Below are 18,901 nucleotides of genomic sequence, written 5' to 3'. Positions count from 1 at the left end.
GGTCTTATCGCACAATAACCAGAAGGAATGATTCAATCTCGAACAATTATTGTTAAAAGGCTCCTGTATGCCCACCCCTCTCTTTTCAGGATTGTATTGTATGCAATGGGTTTCTTTCTGACTAAGCTTCATCATGCTTGATTTTCCCTAGCAGGTGGCATAGGGGGTCTTTTTGGTCTCGGATAGTCTTTTATATCGTGTATTGCCTGATTTTTATTCTCTAAACGACTAATAGTGGAAAAGTGATGACCGACAATACGTACAGTTGTTACAGCGACATTCCTGCCTCTCTCATGCTGATAATCTACCATCTTGCTGCGGTTAAGAGTTGTGGAGGACCTATTTTAAGGTGTCAATCACATAACTTTATAAACTTAGTTATTTAAAGTGTTGAAAACAATGAGGATGAAACACATGTTTTGCTGTGTACGGGTACAGTTGCTGCATGTGCAGATAAGAACTTATTGAGTCGATAATTATTGATCAAACTCAGGTGATATTTAAATAGTGTTTAACTAGTTCTATTTTAACAAATTATATCATAAAAAAATAAAGAGTGTTTTTTTAATTTCAATTCCAATTTGGTTATATACCAGTTGGCAATCGCACTAAAGTTTTTTTTATCTTCGTCGTTTTCTTTTCGACATACCCTTGAAAAAGAAAATCAGCCAGTAATCAGCATTTTTTTATCAGTATTTACATAACACATTTTACAAAATACTTTTTTCCATGTGTATACATGTACATCTATTTTTATCAGACAACACCCGCACGTGGACGAGGGTACTTATACCGTCTTTAAGGTTGTGGCGCTTGTATTGTCATTGATAAAGTTAACTGGTCTGTATGTAGTTTTACTATCATACTTTTTTAACAATGCAGTATTCTTTGCTGATTTTGGTTATCTGGTACAAAACCTCCGATATGAAAAAAACTTTTGAAAGAATAAAAAGTAGACTGTCTATTAAGTATAAAAGTGTATATAGAACTTTAGGTTATATACCAGCTGGTATTCGCACTAAAGTTCTTTCATCTTCGTCGTTTTCTTTTCGAAATACCCTTGAAAAAGAAAATCAGCCAGTAATCAGCATTCTTTTTATCAGTATTTACATAACACATTTTACAAACTCTTTTATCATGTTATTCGGATGTGGAAACTATGACTTTATATATAACAAGATTTTGAAAATTAGTTTTTACTGACTCTGATATGTTGGTTTTTTTTTTTTTGGTTTTCGCGTTCTTGTTTGACAGTTGAGTTTTTATTTTTTTTTAGTTCCTTTCGACAAAATTGAACATAGCACCTTTTGAAGTCTTACGCAAACGATACGCCTGTTTTCCCTTCACAGGACATTCATTGATATATTGTAGACGAAACGCGCGTCTGGCGTAAATATAAAATTAAAATACTGGTATCTTTGATGAGTTAAAACTTAAAATGCAACCTCTGAGTCGATGCCACTGCTGGTAAAGATTTATTTCCCCGAGGGTATCACCATCCCAGTAGTTGGCACTTGTGTGTTGACTTGGCTTATCATTAATATAATCTTATAAATTAACACCGCTTTGAATTTTTGAAAAAAACTAAGGTTTTTCTACACCAGGAATAAACTGTATTACCTGTATTTGGCAAAACTGCTAGGAATGTTTGGCCTTTCAACCATTATTTTGATTCGAGCGTCACTAATGAGTCTTTTGTAGACGAAACGCGCGTCTGGTATTGATGATGAGTTTTTTTTTGTTATGCCGCTGCTGGGTGACCCCCCTAATTTTTTGACATTTTGTTCAAATTTTGAGGTCTAGTTTCAGATTTATGAACATAGTGCCCTTCGATACCTAGCGAAAAAGAAGCGCATGTTTCTCCTCTACAAGACCTTTATAGTCATACCCCGTGGCACTCCTCATTATTTTTCTCTAGAAGCCCTGGAATAGGCCGACCCCCCTAATTTTTTGACATTTTTTTCAAATTTTAAGCTCTAGTTTCAGATTTTTGAACATAGCGCCCTTCGATACCTAGCGCAAAAGAAGCGCCTGTTTCTCTTCTACAAGACCTATATAGTCATACCCCGTGACACCCCTCATTATTTTTCTCTAGAAGTCCTAGAATAGGCCGACCCCCCTATTTTTTTGACATTTTTTTCAAATTTTGAGCTCTAGTTTCAGATTTTTGAACATAGCGCCCTTCGATACCTAGTGCAAAAGAAGCGCCTGTTTCTTTTCTACAAGACCTATATAGTCATACCCCGTGACACCCCTCATTATTTTTCTCTAAAAGTCCTAGAATAGGCCGACCCCCTAATTTTTTGACATTTTTTTCAAATTTTGAGCTCTAGTTTCAGATTTTTGAACATAGCGCCCTTCGATACCTAGCGCAAAAGAAGCGCCTGTTTCTCCTCTACAAGACCTATATAGTCATTTCCCGTGACACCCCTCATTATTTTTCTCTAGAAGTCCTAGAATAGGCCGACCCCCCTAATCTTTTGACATTTTTTTCGAATTTTGAGCTCTAGTTTCAGATTTTTGAACATAGCGCCCTTCGATACCTAATGCAAAAGTAGCGCCTGTTTCTCTTCTACAAGACCTATATAGTCATTCTCCGTGACACCCCTCATTATTTTTCTCTACAAGTCCTAGAATAGGCCGACCCCCCTATTTTTTTGACATTTTTTTCAAATTTTGAGCTCTAGTTTCAGATTTTTTAACATAGCGCCCTTCGATACCTAGTGCAAAAGAAGCGCCTGTTTCTCCTATACAAGACCTATATAGTCATACCCCGTGACACCCCTCATTATTTTTCTCTAGAAGTCCTAGAATAGGCCGACCCCCTATTTTTTTGACATTTTTTTCAAATTTTGAGCTCTAGTTTCAGATTTTTGAACATAGCGCCCTTCGATACCTAGTGCAAAAGAAGCGCATGTTTCTCCTCAGACCTATATAGTCATTCCCCGTGACACCCCTCATTATTTTTCTCTAGAAGTCCTAGAATAGGCCGACCCCCCTAATTTTTTGACATTTGTTTCAAATTTTGAGCTCTAGTTTCAGATTTTTGAACATAGCGCCCTTCGATACCTAGCGCAAAAGAAGCGCCTGTTTCTCTTCTACAAGACCTATATAGTCATACCCCGTGACACCTCTCATTATTTTTCTCTAGAACTCCTTGAATAGGCCGACCCCCCTAATTTTTTGACATTTTTTTCGAATTTTGAGCTCTAGTTTCAGATTTTTGAACATAGCACCCTTCGATACCTAGTGCAAAAGTAGCGCCTGTTTCTCTTCTACAAGACCTATATAGTCATACCCCGTGACACCCCTCATTATTTTTCTCTAGAAGTCCTAGAATAGGCCGACCCCCCTATTTTTTTGACATTTTTTTCAAATTTTGACCTCTAGTTTCAGATTTTTGAACATAGCGCCCTTCGATACCTAGCGCAAAAGAAGCGCCTGTTTCTCCTCTACAAGACCTATATAGTCATTTTCCGTGACACCCCTCATTATTTTTCTCTAGAAGTCCTAGAATAGGCCGACCCCCCTATTTTTTTGACATTTTTTTCAAATTTTGAGCTCTAGTTTCAGATTTTTGAACATAGCGCCCTTCGATACCTAGTGCAAAAGAAGCGCCTGTTTCTCTTGTACAAGACCTATATAGTCATACCCCGTGACACCCCTCATTATTTTTCTCTAGAAGTCCTAGAATAGGCCGACCCCCTATTTTTTTGACATTTTTTTCAAATTTTGAGCTCTACTTTCAGATTTTTGAACATAGCGCCCTTCGATACCTAGTGCAAAAGAAGCGCCTGTTTCTCTTGTACAAGACCTATATAGTCATACCCCGTGACACCCCTCATTATTTTTCTCTAGAAGTACTAGAATAGGCCGACCCCCTATTTTTTTGACATTTTTTTCAAATTTTGAGCTCTACTTTCAGATTTTTGAACATAGCGCCCTTCGATACCTAGCGCAAAAGAAGCGCCTGTTTCTCCTCTACAAGACCTATATAGTCATTCCCCGTGACACCCCTCATTATTTTTCTCTAGAAGTCCTAGAATAGGCCGACCCCCCTACTTTTTTGACATTTGTTTCAAATTTTGAGCTCTAGTTTCAGATTTTTGAACATAGCGCCCTTCGATACCTAGCGCAAAAGAAGCGCCTGTTTCTCTTCTACAAGACCTTTATAGTCATACCCCGTGACACCCCTCATTATTTTTCTCTAGAACTCCTTGAATAGGCCGACCCTAATCCATTTTTTGGACATTTATTTCGAATTTTGAGCTCTAGTTTCAGATTTTTGAACATAGCGCCCTTCGATACCTAGTGCAAAAGAAGCGCCTGTTTCTCTTCTACAAGACCTATATAGTCATACCCCGTGACACCCCTCATTATTTTTCTCTAGAAGTCCTAGAATAGGCCGACCCCCCTAATTTTTTGACATTTTTTTCAAATTTTGAGCTCTAGTTTCAGATTTTTGAACATAGCGCCCTTCGATACCTAGCGCAAAAGAAGCGCCTGTTTCTCTTCTACAAGCCCTATATAGTCATTCTCCGTGACACCCCGACCCCCCTAATTTTTTGACATTTTTTTCAAATTTTGAGCTCTAGTTTCAGATTTTTGAACATAGCGCCCTTCGATACCTAGCGCAAAGGTAGCGCCTGTTTCTCCTCTACAAGACATATATAGTCATACCCCGTGACATCCCTCATTATTTCTCTCTAGAAGCCCTGGAATAGGCCGACCCTACCCCCATTTTTTTGACATTTTTTTCGAATTTTGAGCTCTAGTTTTAGATTTTTGAACATAGCGCCCTTCGATACCTAGCGCAAAAGAAGCGCCTGTTTCTCTTCTTCAAGACCTATATAGTCATACCCCGTGACACCCCTCATTATTTTTCTCTAGAACTCCTTGAATAGGCCGACCCTAATCCATTTTTTGGACATTTATTTCGAATTTTGAGCTCTAGTTTCAGATTTTTGAACATAGCGCCCTTCGATACCTAGTGCAAAAGAAGCGCCTGTTTCTCTTCTACAAGACCTATATAGTCATTCCCCGTGACACCCCTCATTATTTTTCTCTAGAAGTCCTAGAATAGGCCGACCCCCCTAATTTTTGGACATTTTTTTCAAATTTTGAGCTCTAGTTTCAGATTTTTGAACATAGCGCCCTTCGATACCTAGCGCAAAAGAAGCGCCTGTTTCTCCTCTACAAGACCTATATAGTCATACCCCGTGACACCCCTCATTATTTTTCTCTAGAACTCCTTGAATAGGCCGACCCTATTCCATTTTTTGGACATTTATTTCGAATTTTGAGCTCTAGTTTCAGATTTTTGAACATAGCGCCCTTCGATACCTAGCGCAAAAGAAGCGCCTGTTTCTCTTCTACAAGACCTATATAGTCATTCTCCGTGACACCCCTCATTATTTTTCTCTAGAAGCCCTGGAAAAGGCCGACCCCCCTAATTTTTTGACATTTTTTTCGAATTTTGAGCTCTAGTTTCAGATTTTTGAACATAGCGCCCTTGGATACCTAGCGCAAAAGAAGCGCCTGTTTCTCTTCTACAAGACCTATATAGTCATACCCCGTGACACCCCTCATTATTTTTCTCTAGAACTCCTGGAATAGGCCGACCCTACCCCCATTTTTTTGATATTTTTTTCGAATTTTGAGCTCTAGTTTCAGATTTTTGAACATAGCGCCCTTCGATACCTAGTGCAAAAGAAGCGCCGGTTTCTCCTTTACAAGACCTATATAGTCATACCCCGTGACACCCCTCATTATTTTTCTCTAGAAGCCCTGGAAAAGGCCGACCCCCCTAATTTTTTGATATTTTTTCGAATTTTGAGCTCTAGTTTCAGATTTTTGAACATAGCGCCCTTGGATACCTAGCGCAAAAGAAGCGCCTGTTTCTCTTCTACAAGACCTATATAGTCATACCCCGTGACACCACTCATTATTGTTCTCTAGAACTCCTGGAATAGGCCGACCCTACCCCCATTTTTTTGATATTTTTTTCGAATTTTGAGCTCTAGTTTCAGATTTTTGAACATAGCGCCCTTCGATACCTAGTGCAAAAGAAGCGCCTGTTTCTCTTCTACAAGACCTATATAGTCATTCCCCGTGACACCCCTCATTATTTTTCTCTAGAAGTCCTAGAATAGGCCGACCCCTCTAATTTTTGGACATTTTTTTCAAATTTTGAGCTCTAGTTTCAGATTTTTGAACATAGCGCCCTTCGATACCTAACGCAAAAGAAGCGCCTGTTTCTCCTCTACAAGACCTATATAGTCATACCCCGTGACACCCCTCATTATTTTTCTCTAGAACTCCTTGAATAGGCCGACCCTATTCCATTTTTTGGACATTTATTTCGAATTTTGAGCTCTAGTTTCAGATTTTTGAACATAGCGCCCTTCGATACCTAGCGCAAAAGAAGCGCCTGTTTCTCTTCTACAAGACCTATATAGTCATTCTCCGTGACACCCCTCATTATTTTTCTCTAGAAGCCCTGGAATAGGCCGACCCCCCTAATTTTTTGACATTTTTTTCGAATTTTGAGCTCTAGTTTCAGATTTTTGAACATAGCGCCCTTGGATACCTAGCGCAAAAGAAGCGCCCGTTTCTCTTCTACAAGACCTATATAGTCATACCCCGTGACACCCCTCATTATTTTTCTCTAGAACTCCTGGAATAGGCCGACCCTACCCCCATTTTTTTGATATTTTTTTCGAATTTTGAGCTCTAGTTTCAGATTTTTGAACATAGCGCCCTTCGATACCTAGTGCAAAAGAAGCGCCGGTTTCTCCTTTACAAGACCTATATAGTCATACCCCGTGACACCCATCATTATTTTTCTCTAGAAGTCCTAGAATAGGCCGACCCCCCTAATTTTTGACATTTTTTTCAAATTTTGAGCTCTAGTTTCAGATTTTTGAACATAGCGCCCTTCGATACCTAGCGCAAAAGAAGCGCCTGTTTCTCCTCTACAAGACCTATATAGTCATTCCCCGTGACACCCCTCATTATTTTTCTCTAGAAGTCCTAGAATAGGCCGACCCCCCTATTTTTTGACATCTTTTTCAAATTTTGAGCTCTAGTTTCAGATTTTCGAACATAGCGCCCTTCGATACCTAGTGCAAAAGAAGCGCCTGTTTCTCTTCTACAAGACCTATATAGTCATACCCCGTGACACCCCTCATTATTTTTCTCTAGAAGTCCTAGATTAGGCCGACCCCCCTAATTTTTTGACATTTTTTTCAAATTTTGAGCTCTAGTTTCAGATTTTTGAACATAGCGCCCTTCGATACCTAGTGCAAAAGAAGCGCCGGTTTCTCCTTTACAAGACCTATATAGTCATACCCCGTGACACCCCTCATTATTTTTCTCTAGAAGTCCTAGAATAGGCCGACCCCCCCTTATTTTTGACATTTTTTTCAAATTTTGAGCTCTAGTTTCGGATTTTTGAACATAGCGCCCTTCGATACCTAGCGCAAAAGAAGCGCCTGTTTCTCCTCTACAAGACCTATATAGTCATTCCCCGTGACACCCCTCATTATTTTTCTCTAGAAATCCTAGAATAGGCCGACCCCCCTAATTTTTTGACATTTTTTTCAAATTTTGAGCTCTAGTTTCAGATTTTTGAACATAGCGCCCTTCGATACCTAGCGCAAAAGAAGCGCCTGTTTCTCTTCTACAAGACCTATATAGTCATTCTCCGTGACACCCCTCATTATTTTTCTCTAGAAGCCCTGGAATAGGCCGACCCCCCTAATTTTTTGACATTTTTTTCGAATTTTGAGCTCTAGTTTCAGATTTTCGAACATAGCGCCCTTCGATACCTAGTGCAAAAGAAGCGCCTGTTTCTCTTCTACAAGACCTATATAGTCATACCCCGTGACACCCCTCATTATTTTTCTCTAGAAGTCCTAGATTAGGCCGACCCCCCTAATTTTTTGACATTTTTTTCAAATTTTGAGCTCTAGTTTCAGATTTTTGAACATAGCGCCCTTCGATACCTAGTGCAAAAGAAGCGCCGGTTTCTCCTTTACAAGACCTATATAGTCATACCCCGTGACACCCCTCATTATTTTTCTCTAGAAGTCCTAGAATAGGCCGACCCCCCCTTATTTTTGACATTTTTTTCAAATTTTGAGCTCTAGTTTCGGATTTTTGAACATAGCGCCCTTCGATACCTAGCGCAAAAGAAGCGCCTGTTTCTCCTCTACAAGACCTATATAGTCATTCCCCGTGACACCCCTCATTATTTTTCTCTAGAAATCCTAGAATAGGCCGACCCCCCTAATTTTTTGACATTTTTTTCAAATTTTGAGCTCTAGTTTCAGATTTTTGAACATAGCGCCCTTCGATACCTAGCGCAAAAGAAGCGCCTGTTTCTCTTCTACAAGACCTATATAGTCATTCTCCGTGACACCCCTCATTATTTTTCTCTAGAAGCCCTGGAATAGGCCGACCCCCCTAATTTTTTGACATTTTTTTCGAATTTTGAGCTCTAGTTTCAGATTTTTGAACATAGCGCCCTTGGATACCTAGCGCAAAAGAAGCGCCCGTTTCTCTTCTACAAGACCTATATAGTCATACCCCGTGACACCCCTCATTATTTTTCTCTAGAACTCCTGGAATAGGCCGACCCTACCCCCATTTTTTTGATATTTTTTTCGAATTTTGAGCTCTAGTTTCAGATTTTTGAACATAGCGCCCTTCGATACCTAGTGCAAAAGAAGCGCCGGTTTCTCCTTTACAAGACCTATATAGTCATACCCCGTGACACCCCTCATTATTTTTCTCTAGAAGTCCTAGAATAGGCCGACCCCCCCTTATTTTTGACATTTTTTTCAAATTTTGAGCTCTAGTTTCGGATTTTTGAACATAGCGCCCTTCGATACCTAGCGCAAAAGAAGCGCCTGTTTCTCCTCTACAAGACCTATATAGTCATTCCCCGTGACACCCCTCATTATTTTTCTCTAGAAATCCTAGAATAGGCCGACCCCCCTATTTTTTGACATTTTTTTCAAATTTTGAGCTCTAGTTTCAGATTTTTGAACATAGCGCCCTTCGATACCTAGCGCAAAAGAAGCGCCTGTTTCTCCTCTACAAGACCTATATAGTCATTCCCCGTGACACCCCTCATTATTTCTCTCTAGAAGCCCTGGAATAGGCCGACCCCCCTAATTTTTTGACATTTTTTTGAAATTTTGAGCTCTAGATTAAACAATGACATAAAAGGTGCTATATTTTACAGGGTAGGACTACTTTTACATACGTTCTAAATTGAAGAGGGTGCATAGGTGGCCCTACACCTACAAATAATCCGTTGATAGATGCATAGTTATTGTGGTACTGAATATTAGCCTAAAAAGTTATGCGACTTGTTAAATCAATGGATTGGATAAAAACCATTTCAAAATTGAGTTTAAATTGCTATATTTTAACTGATTTTCTGCCTTTTTAAATATTTTTTTATTTAACGGCCGTTGTTGTCTTATTCTGTTTTTTGGTTTCTCGATATATCGCCTTATTGTTCGCTGGCTTATTGTTCGCTAGCTATTGTTCGCTAGCTTCTGCCTGGTTCAACTTGAGGGGTGAATTGGAATTGATAATGCAATTAAAAAACTTTATCACCCAATTACATAAGAAAATGGTGGGTAAAAACCCCAATTTGTGAATTCTTATCTGGAGCTCTGTACATGGTTACTAAATCTTGTACACAGGTTAAATAAGGGAAGAAATTTTATTGGTTAACTTCAAGAGATGGTTATTTTCTAATATGCAATGAAATGTTATGTGATTTTTGTTCTATAGTACTGGACTACCCCGAATAATTCAGTCGTTATATTCCGTTGATCTACGACGGCTATATTAACCTCGTATTGAAGGAAATCGGACACTGAGAGGGATTGAATTATTCGAGTTAGTACTGGACAGGATAAAACTTTACTCATGTCAAGTATTTCTTTATTTGAAACAAAGATAAATTATACACATTTTTTTGAAAATGCAAATTTAGCGTAGACTAATAGGGGCCGAAAATCAATGGTGGTATTACACCAGAAAATAGGGAACCGCTGTAAGTTGCCCTGTAATAAACAGTTTTATATTGTGTTTTTTTTTTCGTTTTTTTCTTTAGATAGTAAACTACGGAATCGGAGGAGAATATAAACCACACCATGATTGGGTTGAAGAGAAATATGTAAGTCAAATTTAACTTGGACAACTGTAAGAGGATAGCACTGTCTGGTCGGAGGATTTCTTTCGGATGAAATTCATTTTGACCTGTTGCTAAACTGGCTTATTTATTTTAAGTTGAAAATTTATTTTGTACACATTTATTTCATCCTCAGATTTTGGTAGAATATGCATTGTAATGCTGTTTAGTGCATTTGTTTTCTACAGTTTAGACCAGGGTATCTTTTTCCAAGATTTGCCTCACCAACATCCCACCTCCCCTCAAGAAAATTAAATGATCGTCCCCTTACGGTTCTCAATGACACTTAATTAAGTGTCCCTGTTTCGACAAGATTTTACTGCGAATTTTTAAATACCGTAAGGCGGCAACCATTTGATTTTCGGGGGCGGGGGGGGGGGCTATGGTTTTTTTTTGGAAAAAAAAGTTTGTTTTCAGTTTTTGGAGAAAAAAATAATTTGTTTTTGATTCTGAGAAAAAAAAATTGTTTGTTTCACCCTCAGCTGCCACTATATGTAATGCTAAAATTGAAAGAAAAAAATTGTTTTCGAATTGCCGCGAAAAAAATAGATTGTTTTTCGCCTGTGTCGAAAAAAAAAATTTGTCCAGAAAAAAAACCCATAGCCCCCCAGAAAATCAAATGGTTGCTGCCTAACTTCACTGCTAAACGAGCGTTCCCCTAATACAATTTTTTTTTCAACCATGGGTACTCTTGGCATTTTTTCCATCATAGCATTCATCTTGCTTTATTGACTAAATAAACTCATCATAAATACCAGGATTGAAACTTTGTATCTGCGCGTTTTATCAACAATTGACTCATCAGTGACGCTCGAATAAAAAAGGTTTAAAAGGCCAAATAAGTTACGAAGTTGAAGAACATTGAGGACCAAAAAATACTAAAACTTTTGCAAATACAGCTATAACGTACTTTAGGTGCCATTTTTATGCCCCATTTACAGGCATTATATTTTCTGGTCTGTGCGTCCGTCCGTCTGTCCCGCTTCATGTTAAAGTTTTTGGTTGAGGTACATTACATTTTGATGAAGTTGAAGTCCAATCAATTTGAAAGTTAGTATACATGTTCACTATGATATGCTCTTCCTAATTTTAATGCCAAGTTAGAGTTCTTACCCCAATTTCACGGTCCACCGAACAAAGAAAATGATAGTGCGATTGGGGCATCCGTGTACTATGGGCCCATTCTTGTTTTATTATTGATATAATACCACTTCAACAGTTTTATGTTTCAAACTCTATATTTTAGGTGAGTTCACGAATGTATACAGGAACAAACAGAATATTAACAATATTGTTGTATGTACGTATCAGTAGAAACACATGTATATTTAAAATTGAGAATGGAAATGGCGAATGTGTAATAGAGACAACAACCCGACCACAGAACAGAAAACAGCAGAAGGTCACCAATAGGTCTTCAATGCAGCGATAAACTCCCGTACTCGGAGGTGTCCTTCAGTTGGCCCCTTAACATATATATAGTTCATTGATAATAGACGTCATACTTAACTACAAATTATAATACACAAGAAACTAACATTGAAAATCAAACAAGACTAACAAAGGCCAGAGGCTCCTGACTTGGGACAGGCGAAAAAATGCGGCGGGGTTAAACATTTTTTTTTTATATCTCAACCCTACCCCTATACCTCTAGCCAATGTAGAAAAGTAAACGCTTAACAATACGCACAGTAAAATTAGGTATGATATCAAATTTAACATTGATTAGTTTCAATACTCATTTTACAATCAAATAAGTGTACCGTTTCTTTCATATTTTTATCTTGATTTTACAATTGTAGTTAAAGATTTGAAACATCTGAAAAAATATCATTTTCAGTATTCTTCTTTTTAATTTGTTTTTGTCATCCCATATAAATTTTCTAAATTTTTTCTTCTTTGTTTTGTCAATTATTCACGTATCACTCTGTAAAACACATGCAGACCTTTTTGTATGACGAAATCTGACCAACAGTATATTTAATATTAAAAATATTAAAAAAATCAAATATTCCACAAAATGAAAAAAATGTTTCTCTCTTCTCTGGCTGTGTTGAAGATGATAACATTTTTAACGTTATGTGAAAAATTTAACCCTGATAGAGATCCTCTCTTTGACTTTGTTGGCATAAAATATAATATTTTACTTTACTAAACAATCAGCGAAATTTCATATATTGATGAAGATGAAGATAATCAGAAATGCTGTTGGAATATTTATCTAAGTCAATATGACTTAGATGTACACAATGTATTTATTTCTCATATATAATATCATATACTATATATATGAACCAAAGTTTTTTTATTTAAATATTTTTACAGTCTAACTGTATCGTAATTGTGTATGTAAATTCTATGTACAGGTAAAACTCTTTAAACCGAACCTCTTCGGGACTTAGATTTTGTTCGATTTTGTCCGATGTTCGGTTTTACATGTATCAGGTGCACAAGGCACATAGTTTGATATGACGGTGCTTAGTTACAAACATGTTTAGTTCATACAGGTTTTAAGTTTATAAAGGATTCGGTTTAGTCAGGTTTCACTGTATATCTATACTTTTTGGCTAATCAATGTTCTTTTGCAATCTCCCATACAGACAGAGTTGTCGTCCTTTCCTCCTCGATTGATTGGTTCTTTTGCCTTTATACTTGTATTCTATATATGTCCCTTGTGAGACCATAATTAGATATTAAAAATATATCTTGTCTTATTTATCTATTTTACTCAAAATTGATTTAATATTATAAACTCTTTGTAGAATTGAATGGAGAGTTGTCTCATTGGCACTCGTACCACATCTTCCTATATCTATGAAGTAATTGTACATCTTGTTTTCTTTCAGTTAAGTGATGTGGATATTGGTGGATCAACAGTTTTTCCACATCTGAATATCGCGGTGCCTCCTAAAAAGGTAATTATACAATTCAATTCAATTCAATTCAAATCAAAACTTTATTGTCATAAAACTACATATTTATAGTGTGTGACACAACATAACAAAATGAAAATAAAAAATAACAACAAGATCATTAATATACACAATAATAGTACATATTTTAAGAGTCCCCTGTCTTCAGTTCAATAGACTGTTTTAAAAAGGATTCTAGCTTATTTACCTGAATGTGTGAAATTGGGTTGAGTATATATGTTATTTCATCTACTATGTCATTTAAATTTATAAAGTGGATATTCACATTTATCAAAAAATCAAAATAATCTAATCTATTACTAGTATTATGGTTTCTATTACAATATAAAAAGAAATGAATTTCATCTTCAATTTGTTTACAGTTTTTGCATAATATATAGGAACTTGAAGCTTTAATAGATTACTAAGATGTCAGAAGTATTTTTCCACCATGTCAGCCAAAGTTGCTACCATTAATTGTGTCTGGTGTGAATATTTTTGTTCCTTCATATGAACAAGCAATTATTTTCGAAGATATTAAAGAAAAAGTTTCATTTTTGTTAAACTCAATGTCGTACTCCTCTGATTTTCTTCTAATTTGTAATGGAAAATAATTTATATTTTTCATCTCCCTAATGAAACAAATAATCTGTGCAATATCCCGTCTGACACACTCCAAATAAACCCATAAAGAAATAAAATGTTATATCATCCGTGCAAATATCATTTATCTTTAAATTATTTGTTTTAGGGTTCTGCTCTTTTTTTCACGAACCTAGATGAGAAAGGAAATGGTGACTCATTTACATTACATGCTGGATGTCCAGTTTTCTTTGGTTCGAAGTGGATTGCTAATAAATGGGTACACACAAAGGATCAGGATATGAACTTCCTTCAGACCGTTCCATCAGTGTGGATGTAACGAGTCTCACTATCTGTTTAGATGTTAATTTATTTAGTAATAAAAGTTATTAATAATTTTCATCAATTATTTGCATAGTTTATGTATATGAATGCGAGTTTATTGATTGCTGAACAAATGCACATGCTCCTGGAATTTCCCTTTATCAGGTACCATAAACAATCAATATAGGAGAGCATCAAAATAGATGAGACCCAACATATAAAGAGCAACTGGAAGAGAGCGTGCCAAAGAGGGTGACACGGGGAGCTCATTGTTGAAATCCACACTTTTTTACACCCTATTTGCCACATCCCTACTTTTCACTCCTTATATTCAACACTTCCCCTTTTCTACACCCTTTATACCAAATCCACACTTTTATACTCAATATATTCCACATCCCCACTTTCTTACCCCCTGTATCCCACATTCCCCCTTTCCACCATGTATCCTACATGGCGAAAAGCGTGTCGCCCTCTCATTATCCATTCTAAAGTTATGCGTCTTACTTTCAACAACCTGAATTATACTAGAAACAGTCATGCTATTTCCACATCCCAAATATCCCTAGTTCACTAGTTCCGATCTATACGAAAGTAAAATGATGTGGTAGTATTGCCAATGAGACAACTGTTCACCAGAGACCAAATGACGGGGATATTAGCAAATATTGGTCACCGAAGGTGCAAGTTCTCATTAATAAAATGGATGTTAATATAATTAACCATAATAAATATTATAAAGGACACTCACAACAGTTTATAATCGACGGAAGCCACATGTGGCGCAGGACTTGCTTACGCATCGGAAGCACCTGAGATCATCCCCATATTTTGGCGGGGTTCGAATCGTGTACTATTGTTTATGTCTTTTTCATTTTGAGTCATGGCGTTGTCAGTTTATTTTCGATTTATGAGTTTGACTGTTCCTCTGGTATCTTTCGCCCCTCTTGTATAACCTGAATCAAAAGTTAACTGACTGGGTCTTATGAAGAACAAGTCTGAAACCAGGTATGGAGACCTACATGTATTGTTCTTATTTTCATAAAATGATTTCATAAGTAATAACTGAATGAATCAGGTATTGACATTGTAAACGACAGAAAATTTTCAGTGTTACTTGATCAGAGGCACTGATTTTATTTATTTAGTCGACTAAAGTTTACGACATCATACCGGGTAATTCGATATGCACAAATTATGAGTCAGGCTTACAATTCTATATGAAAAAAAAACATTTTGAAATTTTCAAAGTTAAGAATTGCTGTGAAACTGATGGCAATTTTTGGAATAGAAACGGTTCTTATAGTTATGCAACTACTTTTATTCAAACATCTTTGAAAATAAACGTTTACTTATATTACTAAACTTATAATAATGATCTTATCCTTTATATTGAAAAAGGTAGACCCATACATATTCTGAGTCAGGCTTGCCATTCAGTTAATTTTATCCTCAAATCTATGGCTATTCATGTTTCATTATTATTTACCATTCATACATTTTATTTTAATTCAAACTTTCACATTTTTTCGAAATAACATTTTTTTTTATTCTGGAAGTGACCTTTAGACCTAATGAGTCGGGTGTATTAACATTTTTTTTGAAAGTATAACTGACATTTTCATGGCATGAAGTACAATGTTTCGTGTCGCAGTACTTCCTGTCTTTAGCAGATGCCATTCAGTCAAGCAGGAGTTAACATTTGAGGTTTTTTTAATGACACCCCCCCCCCCTTTTTCCCCCTTTTAAATTTAGTATAGAAAAAAATCGTAAAACAGACTTGGAATTCCAGGTAGTTATGATTTAACAACAGATTTGTAATGATAAAAAAACCTTTAGTTAAAAATATTTAAAAATATTTTTGGTAATGAATAATTATGACGCAATACATTAACATTATTAAATGACAAACTAATAAAATTGTTTTAGTGTGGAAGTATTTATTTTCATCGGTTTCCTCAGACACAAAAAAATATAAAAAAGTCAATAAAGAAAGACTGGTTTCCACCGCGGAAGTATCCTAACTGATATCAATGAATACTTCCATGTTTCGACTAGCACGTTTTCCCTTGTGATTCACCGGAAATACGATATATATCATTATCGATTGTAAACACGTTATTTTCCTTTTTGATATAGATATTTCTTGAGAATATTTTTCTTTTAAACCATATATTATGAAAACATTTCAATTATATTATCAATATAGCTGAAAGTTTTAATAAACGAACACATACGTTATTTCTATATTTAACAATGTTAATACGAGATATAAATATCATCTTAAAATAGCGAATGACGATTTTAAAGTCCTATTCTGATTGGTCAGATAAAAATAACTACTGTAAAAATATCAATATGCGTCATGGTGATTCCCAGTAGTTTGTATATAAACAAATGCTGGTAGAAGATATTTCATCACCCAACTGAAATTCATGTAAAAAGACGAAGGACCATACCGCTAGACCACTGAGTGAGCCAAACCCAAAATGATCAACAACCCACCACGCCACCGTAAGCACCGTCGAGGGTCGTCCAAAGTGATGTGGAATTCCTCGCGCCATCGTTTTTTCGCCACCTCGCCTCACCATCGGGTCTCCACTAAATGCCGGCCTCAACAAGAAGAGTGGGACATTTTACCGATCCACATCTGTGCATGGGGAAGTGAGCTTCACGGCAGGAAGAAAACAAGATACATTAAAGTTTCAGTTTGAACCATTTAATATGTATATAGGAGAAAATTTCAATGTTCATTTTCATGAAAATTTCAATTTTTGGAAATTCTTAGAAGATAATTCATCAGGCGGACTGATACATTCAGATTTCATTCCAAATAAGAAATTCACAGAAATGATGATTTCAAATTCTGCCAAGCGGATCCGAGACGTGCCAAATGCAGGAGGGAGTTCTGTTATATCAGAAGTGTTATCTTTCGAGTTCCTCAACAAGGCATGCCAGGCTGAATTACTGAAGGTAAATTACTACTCCTTGAAGTTTAGAAAAATTATTCTACCAAAACATATAACTTCATGATATATACTCACATTAATTAATTTACTCCATAAAAAAATGTTTCTAGTTGCATAAATAACATCCCCCTATTTTAATTTCCAAAAATATACTGAAACCTTTTCCCAATGTTCACAGTCATAATTATATTCTGTATGACTTAAAAATAAGTATAATTAATGTAGTTTAATACTTGTGTTTTTCATGTGTTGTCATGATTCATTAAATTATGACCAAATAAAAATCCAACAAGTTCACACGCAGCTACAAAAATATATAATGACTCAATCGAAACTGACATAAATAAATAAAGAATAGAAAAAATCCCAGTACCCTTGACATTTTAAGATAATAAGACTTTTTGTACTTTTTACAGACCGAGATGGAAGTTAGTTATTTTCCAGAAGGAGGTTCAATAACTGACTACGTATGTAAAATTTTCGACAGGAAAGTGGGCGTGTCCGTAACCAGGGCAATGAAGTACAGAGGGCAATACACAGAAGAAGACGCCCACCATTTATTGACTAAAAAACTAAAAGGTAAGTAAGACTAGAAAGTTTGTCGAAATATAAAAACTTTCAATTGACTTACTTGAATTTTGCCGCAACCTTAAGATTTCCATTACTTCCTTACGGTTAGTGCCGGTTTCAGGATATCGATACAATACTAGCACGGTACTGACATTAAGAAATATCTTGAATGAAAAAGATAGTAAAAGATAATATATTGTAAATTATAGCATTTAAAAAAAAATATTAAATAATCCGTTTCACAACTGAATTATGGTAATACCGTTATGGATTGCATCAAACGTAAAATGGTTTAACTGATATCTACATGTCATTCATTCTTTAACTGTACTTCTAACAAATAACCGCCTTTAGCAAATGTTTTACGGTCTTTTCATTTTTTTATCATTTTATTTCAGGAGTAATTCAGTCAAGTAAAAACTCTATGGAGAAATGGAGCAAACAGATTCTGCACGTCTGGGTACCAAACAAGCACACCGCTAACACTATTACCAAGGTATACAACCAACTGTCTGCTAATATCCGCTCTAACACTATCGTCATGGTGACAAGATCATCTTGCTCTTCATACATTTATACGAATGGATGAACATCAGAACAAGCTACAAAAAAGAGTTTACGCAAGCAAAACAAATTGCATTTATCACAAGATAGCTCTCTTTGCCCTGTTTAAATTGAGTAAGTCACTGAATCTCAGAAGCAAAGAAGAGCAAAGCTTGGATGTTACATTCAAGAACCGAGTCATTCCAACCACTGAGTCATTCGCCGAGCAATCCAACCACCGGGACATTCGAGTCGTTCCATTAACGAGCAATCCAACCATCGGGAAATTCGAGTCGTTCCATTAACGAGCAATCCAGCCAATGAGTCATTCGATCACCGAGCAATCTTACCACTGAGCCATTCGATCGCCGAGCAATCCAACCGCCAAGTCATTTGATCACCGATCAATTTAACCACCGAGTCGTTTGATCACCGAGTAATCCAATCACCGAGACATTAAGAAACCGAGTCTTCAACCATCAAGCCATTCGACCATCGAGTCATTCAACCACCGAGTAATTCGATCACCGAAAAGATGTTGGATTTGAAAGAAAAATGTCATCATCAAGAAATATATCTTGGTGACTTAAACGAATTCCAAGTCATAACATTGTCTGAAATAGACTACTTGATGTGTATCATTGTAAAAGTTAATTATTGATAATAAAAGATCATTTTGGGAATATAATACACTAGACTCAATCTGAAAGAGACTTTACACAGTAAAACAATAAGAACAAACAAACAAACAAACTAGTATCTCAATTGTTTGTAAAACAATTGAAAGG

The 18,901-nt window shown here is 36.3% G+C and overlaps 2 protein-coding genes across 3 annotated transcripts in view; both read left to right on the top strand.

The window, feature by feature from the left end:
* LOC143053474 (prolyl 4-hydroxylase subunit alpha-1-like) overlaps positions 1-14,079 on the top strand; it is a 38,440-nt gene extending 24,361 nt beyond the window's left edge. The window contains exons 10-13 of one of the 2 annotated variants that reach the window (XM_076226270.1): positions 10,136-10,198; positions 11,460-11,513; positions 13,060-13,128; positions 13,877-14,079. In XM_076226270.1, coding sequence (XP_076082385.1) covers positions 10,136-10,198; positions 11,460-11,513; positions 13,060-13,128; positions 13,877-14,047 — 357 coding nt within the window. In that variant the 3' untranslated portion in view covers positions 14,048-14,079. The remainder of the gene's footprint in view (positions 1-10,135; positions 10,199-11,459; positions 11,514-13,059; positions 13,129-13,876) is intronic. The other variant, XM_076226271.1, reaches the window with a different exon arrangement.
* A 2,393-nt stretch (positions 14,080-16,472) lies between these two features.
* LOC143054606 (AAC-rich mRNA clone AAC4 protein-like) lies at positions 16,473-18,554 on the top strand. The gene is made up of 3 exons (XM_076227616.1): positions 16,473-17,004; positions 17,417-17,579; positions 17,969-18,554. Exons 1-3 carry the CDS (start codon positions 16,756-16,758, stop codon positions 18,157-18,159), a joined length of 603 nt encoding a protein of 200 aa, XP_076083731.1. The 5' UTR covers positions 16,473-16,755; the 3' UTR covers positions 18,160-18,554.
* Positions 18,555-18,901: the final 347 nt, after the last annotated feature.

Source organism: Mytilus galloprovincialis, chromosome 12 (genome assembly GCF_965363235.1).
Source record: "Mytilus galloprovincialis chromosome 12, xbMytGall1.hap1.1, whole genome shotgun sequence".
NCBI lineage: Eukaryota > Metazoa > Mollusca > Bivalvia > Mytilida > Mytilidae > Mytilus > Mytilus galloprovincialis.
Note: the sequence above shows the minus strand (reverse complement) of the source record. Positions and strands in the feature narration are given on the sequence as shown.

Bases quoted from the DNA above. Each gene is read 5' to 3' on its own strand.
- LOC143054606 (XM_076227616.1), top strand. From the start codon at position 16,756: ATGTATATAGGAGAAAATTTCAATGTTCATTTTCATGAAAATTTCAAT. The intron at 17,005-17,416 runs GTAAATTACTAC...TACTTTTTACAG, and splicing joins GCCAGGCTGAATTACTGAAG to ACCGAGATGGAAGTTAGTTA. The intron at 17,580-17,968 runs GTAAGTAAGACT...ATTTTATTTCAG, and splicing joins ATTGACTAAAAAACTAAAAG to GAGTAATTCAGTCAAGTAAA.